We start from the raw sequence: 5,442 nt of genomic DNA on the forward strand, positions 1-5,442 counted from the left end.
AGATCATCTCACTGCACTCCAGCCTGGGCAACAGAGCAAGACTCCATCTCAAAAAAAAAAAAGAAAAAAAAACCCACCAAGTTCTAAGACAGAAGTCACCAGGCAGCCTAGCAAGACTGCCAAGGCATTATTCTTATCCAAAGCTGTTTTTAACCAGTTATTATGTCCAGTACATGAATAAAGTGATATTTAATGAAAATTGGGAATTTTCCAGGGAGAAAAAAATGAACAGAACTGTAGAGAAATAGATAAAAGAAGCTCCTGGGGAAATATGAGTTTCTTGGTGCATTGGGAATTAACATCTTCCTCAAAAGTACGCATCATATTAGTTGCATAGATGCCCATAGATGATCAAAGGAATCATTAGTTACATTTTGAACATTGAAAGAGGTTCAGTTGATAGGAGAAGTAAAGTACATGTGGAACAACAGTCCCTGTTAGAGAATGAAAGAACAGAGTTTAAATGATGAAAACAATCCAGATGTTTATCAACTGATGAATGAGTAAGCAAAATGTAGTATATCCATACAGTGGAATATTATTTGGCCATATTATCTGATTCCATTTATAGGAAATTTCCATTTATAGGAAATGTCCTGAATTGGCAAATTGATAGAGACGGAAAGTAGATCAGTACTTACTCAGGGCTGGGGAGATGGGAGGATAGGGAAGTGATAGCTAAAGGGTGCAGAGTTTCTCTTTGTGGTGATGAAAATGTTCTGAAATTGACTGTGGTGGTGATTGCACATATCTGTAAATACACCAGAGTTCACCGCATTGGCCAATTTAAATGACTAAATTCTACAGTATGTAAACTGTATCTCAGTAAAACTGTTACTATTACAAACAACAAGGAGCTGAAGGTTGAGCTGATCACCAGTGGCCAATGATTTAATCAATCATGCTGTTGCAATGAAGGTTCCTTAAAAACCCTAAAGAATGAAAAGTTCAGAGAGCTTCTGGGTGGTGAACAGGATGCACCCAAGTGCCAGGAGGGTGGCACACCCCAAAGCTCCATAGGGAAAGGACGTCCTGTGCTTGGGATCCTTCTGGACCTCTCCCTGTGGATCTTTCTCTTAATCTGGCTGTTCATTTGTATCTTTTAGCCTTTGTAATAAACTGATAATCTAGTTTTCTAAAAAATAAAAACAACACTGCTTTGTTTAAACAATAGTGTTAGATGCTGCTTTATTTATTTATTTAGCAATGGAGTCTCATTCTGTCTCCCAGGCTGGAGTGCAGTGGCGTGATCTTGGCTCACTGCAACCTCCGCCTCCTGGCTTTAAGCAATTCCCCTGCCTCAGCCTCCTGAGTAGCTGGGATTACAGGCGTGCGCCACCATGTCCAGCTAATTTTTGTATATTAGTGGAGACAGGGTTTCACCATGTTGGCCTGGCTGGTCCTGAACGTCTGACCTCAGGTGATCCACCTGCCTTGGCTGGGATTACAGCCGTGAGCCACTGCGCCCAGCCTGTGATTCTGCTTTAAATGTTTTAACAGAAACTCATAAATACTGTGGCTTAAATCAGATAGAAGCAGTCCAAAGCAAATGTAGCTTGACAGTGTTGAGTCACCAGGTTCTCATACTTTGTTGTTCTGCTGTCCTAAACACATAGTTTCTATCTTAAGGCCCCACCTGGTTGCTCCAGCTTCCACCATCTTGTCCTTGTTTAGCTAGCAGGAAGGGGAAACCCAGGAAATAAAGATCATGGGCATTTATTAAGGTATGACTTGAAAGTGCACAGATACTACTTCTAGTGTCATCCCAGTCTTCAGAACTTAATCACCTGTTACTCCCAAACACAAGAGAGACTGGGACATGTAGTCTCTAGCTGGGTGCCCATGGGCCCAGCCAAAAATCTGGGGTTCTGTTACTATAGAAGGGGCATCTGGTTATTGGTGACAAGAAGTTATGATTTGCTGGACAGTCTTTCCCCACAAATTTGGTCTTTATGAGACCAAATGTATGCCAGTGTTCTCATAACTTGATTTGCATCCAGAAAGACTAAAGGAAGGCCAGGAGCAGTGGCTCATGCCTGTAATCCCAGCACTTTGGGAGGCCAAGGTAGGTGGATCACTTGAGGCCAGGAGTTTGAGACCAGCCTGACCAACATGGCGAAACCCTGTCTCATTTTAACCCTGTCTAACAAAAATTAGCCAGGTGTGGTGGCGCATACCTGTACTCTTGGCTACTTAGAAGGCTGAGACAGGAGAATCGCTTTAACCCAGGAGGCGGAGGTTGCAGTGAACCAAGATCGCACCACTGTACTCCAACCTGGGCAACAGAGCAAGATCTTGTCTCAAAAAAAAAGAAAAAAAAAAAGACTAAAACAACTTGCTGTCTAGTCATAGTGACTCCATCTTACCGAAAGACAAGTCAGGTTTTCTTCCTTGGGCATATTTCTCTCTAGTTGGAATAGAAAAGCAACTAAAAAACAACTTTCTTCCCACTGAGCTAAGAGCTAATCTGCAGGCCCAGTCTGGTGTAGGTCACTCCTAATTCCATGTCAGCCCTTGTTGCATCTTCTGAACTGATAGGTATATTTTGTGCTTTTAGAACAGGGAATTGATAGCTGCTGAGCTGAAGCAGTGGGTTCAGCTGGTCATCTTGTCCTGTGAAGACCATCTTCCTACAGAGTCAAGGCTGGCCGTCGTTGAAGTCCTCACCAGTACTGCACCACTTTTCCTCACCAACCCCCATCCTATTCTTGGTAAGTGTGCTGAGACGGAAGTCTGTTCACTTAAAATATGGATAGATACTCTTGCCTAAAAAAAGGGAAGGTGAAAGATGGCAACATGAAACCTGCCTTTATGTCTTTCAGATATATTCCTGCCATCTTTTTTTGCTGTAATCATTTTCACGAACACACTCTTTTTTTTTTGAGATGGAGTTTCACTCTTGTCACCCAGGCTGGAGTGCAATGGTATAATCTTGGCTCACTGCAATCTCCACCTCCTGGGTTCAAGCAATTCTCCTGCTTCGGTCTTCCGAGTAGCTGGGATTACAGGCGTCTGTCACCACGCCCAGCTAATTTTTGCGTTTTTAGTAGAGACAGGTTTTCACCGTGTTGGCCAGACTGGTCTCGAACTCTTGACCTCACATGATCCACCCGCCTCAGCCTCCCAAAGTGCTGGGATTACAGGCGTGGGCCACTGCTCCCAGTCCACCAACACACAAAAACCAGCCTCTTGTTTTTCAACCTTACCCTAAACTTTTTTCTACAAAGATCTTTCTGAAATGCAAGTCTGATAATTTCAGTCCACTGTTTAAAACCTTTGAGTGGGTTCCCACTGCTTTCAGTATGAAGCCTAAACACCCTTTAGCACGGCTCACAAGGCCCTTCCTGTTCTGTCCCTTAAGCCACTCCTCCTGCCTTATCCACCACTCCCTAACACAGGCCCTATGTGTCATCAGTAGGGAACAGTTTAAATTAAACAAACCACTGCTTGACTGACTTCTATTTGTCTTTCAAGACTCAGCCTAACTGTCCTCTCTTCCGGGAGGCCTGTTGCAGTAATCTAGGTGAGTGTGAAGCTGTGACAGCAAGGCAGAGAGAACAGGCTCAAAAGATTTAGGAAGTAGAATCAACAGGACTTGGTGGTATTGAGGTTGATATAAAAGGAAAATTCAAGAATGACTTCTAGGCATCTGGCTAAAGTAACTGGATAGGCTGCTGGTTGCATTCAATGATTTTTGTTTTAAGTTGAAGGTATTTGTATTAGTCTGTTCTCACACTGCTATAAAGAACTACCTGAGCCAGGCACAGTGGCTAACACCTGTAATCCCAACACACTGGGAGGCCAAGGCAGGTGGATCACCTGAGGTTGGGAGTTTGAGAACAGCCTGACCAACATAGAGAAACCCCGTCTCTACTAAAAATACAAAAATTAGCCAGGCATGGTGGCACATGCCTGTAATCCCAGCTACTCAGGAGACTGAGGCAGGAGAATCGCTTGAACCCAGGAGGCGGAGGTTGCGGTGAGCCAGGACCGTGCCATTGCACTCCAGTCCGGACAACGAGCAAAACTCCATCTCAAAAAAAAAAAAAAAAACTACCTGAGACAGGGTAATTTATGAAGAAAAGAGGTTTAATTGACTCACAGTTCCATAGTCTTAACAGGAAGCATGGCTGCAAGGCCTCAGGAAACTTACAGTTATGGCAGAAGGTAAAAGGGAAGCAAATACCTTCTTCACATGGTGGCAGGAGAAAGAGAGAGAGAGCAGGAATAAGTGCCACACACTTTAAAACCATCAGATCTCATAAGAACTCACTCACTGTCATGAGAACAGCAAGGGGGAAATCTGCCTACGTGATCCAATCACCTCCTACCAGGCCCCTCCTCCAATTCGATATGAGATTTGGGCAATCCAGACCATATCATTTCACCCCAGGCCCCTCCTGAATCTCTTGTCCTTCTCACATTGCAAAATAAAATTATCCCTTTTCAAGAGTCCTCCAGTCTCAACTCATTTCAGCATCAACTCAAAAGTACACAGTCTAAAGACTCATCTGAGACAGGGTAAGTCCCTTCCACTCATGAGCCTATAAAATCAAAAACAAGTTAGTTACTTCCAAGTTACAATGAGGGTACAGGTGGTGGGTAAATGCTTCCATTCCAAATGGGAGAGATTGGCCAAAACATAGGGGCTGCATGCCCCATGCAAGTTCAAAACCCAGCAGGGCAGTCATTAAATCTTAAAGCTTTAAGATAAATTCCTTTGACTCCATGTCTTACATCCAGGGCATGCTGATGCAAGGGGTGGGCTCCCAAAGGCCTTGTGCAGCTCTGCCCATGTGGCTCTACGGGGTACAGCCCCTGCATCTGCTTTCACAGGATGATGTTGAGTGCCTGCAGCTTTTCTAGGCACACAGTGCAAGCTGTCAGTGGACCTACCATTCTGGGGTCTGGAGGACGGTGGTCCTCTTCTCATAGCTCCACTAGGTGGTGCCCCAGTGGGGACTCTGTGTGGGGGCTCTGACCCCACCGTTCCCCCTCTATATTGCCCTAATAGAGGTTCTCCATGAGGGCTCTGCTCCTGCAGCAGACTTCTGCCTGGAAATCCAAGTGTTTTCATCATCCCTCTGAAGTTTAGGCAGAGGTTCCCAAACCTCAACTCTTGCCTTTTGCACACCCACAGGCCCAACACCACATGGAAGCCACCAAGGCTTGGGATTTGCACCCTCTGAAGCAATGGCCTGAGCTGTACCTTGGCTCCTTTTAACCACAGCTGGAGCTAGAGCTGCTGGGACTCAGGGTGCTGTGTCCCAAGGCTGCACAGAGCAGCTGGGCCCTGGGCCTGACCTAAGAAACCATTTTTTCCTCCTAGGCCTCCTGGCCTTTGATGGGAGGAGCTGCTATGAGGGTCTCTGAAATGTCCTGGAGACATTTTCCATGTCATCTTGGCTGTTAACATTCGGCTCCTCCTTTTTTTTTTTTTTT

General features: G+C 45.0%; 1 protein-coding gene across 3 annotated transcripts in view; it reads left to right on the forward strand.

Annotated features, from left to right (window-relative positions):
• The window catches only part of THADA (thyroid adenoma associated), a 359,044-nt gene that overhangs the window by 299,995 nt on the left and 53,607 nt on the right, over nucleotides 1-5,442 (forward strand). For all 3 annotated transcript variants that reach the window (XM_011935906.1, XM_011935908.1, XM_011935907.1), the window contains one exon: nucleotides 2,558-2,711. In XM_011935906.1, coding sequence (XP_011791296.1) covers nucleotides 2,558-2,711 — 154 coding nt within the window. The remainder of the gene's footprint in view (nucleotides 1-2,557; nucleotides 2,712-5,442) is intronic.

The sequence above is a fragment of the Colobus angolensis genome, unplaced genomic scaffold (assembly GCF_000951035.1).
Source record: "Colobus angolensis palliatus isolate OR3802 unplaced genomic scaffold, Cang.pa_1.0 Scaffold15, whole genome shotgun sequence".
Classification (NCBI taxonomy): Eukaryota; Metazoa; Chordata; class Mammalia; order Primates; family Cercopithecidae; genus Colobus; species Colobus angolensis.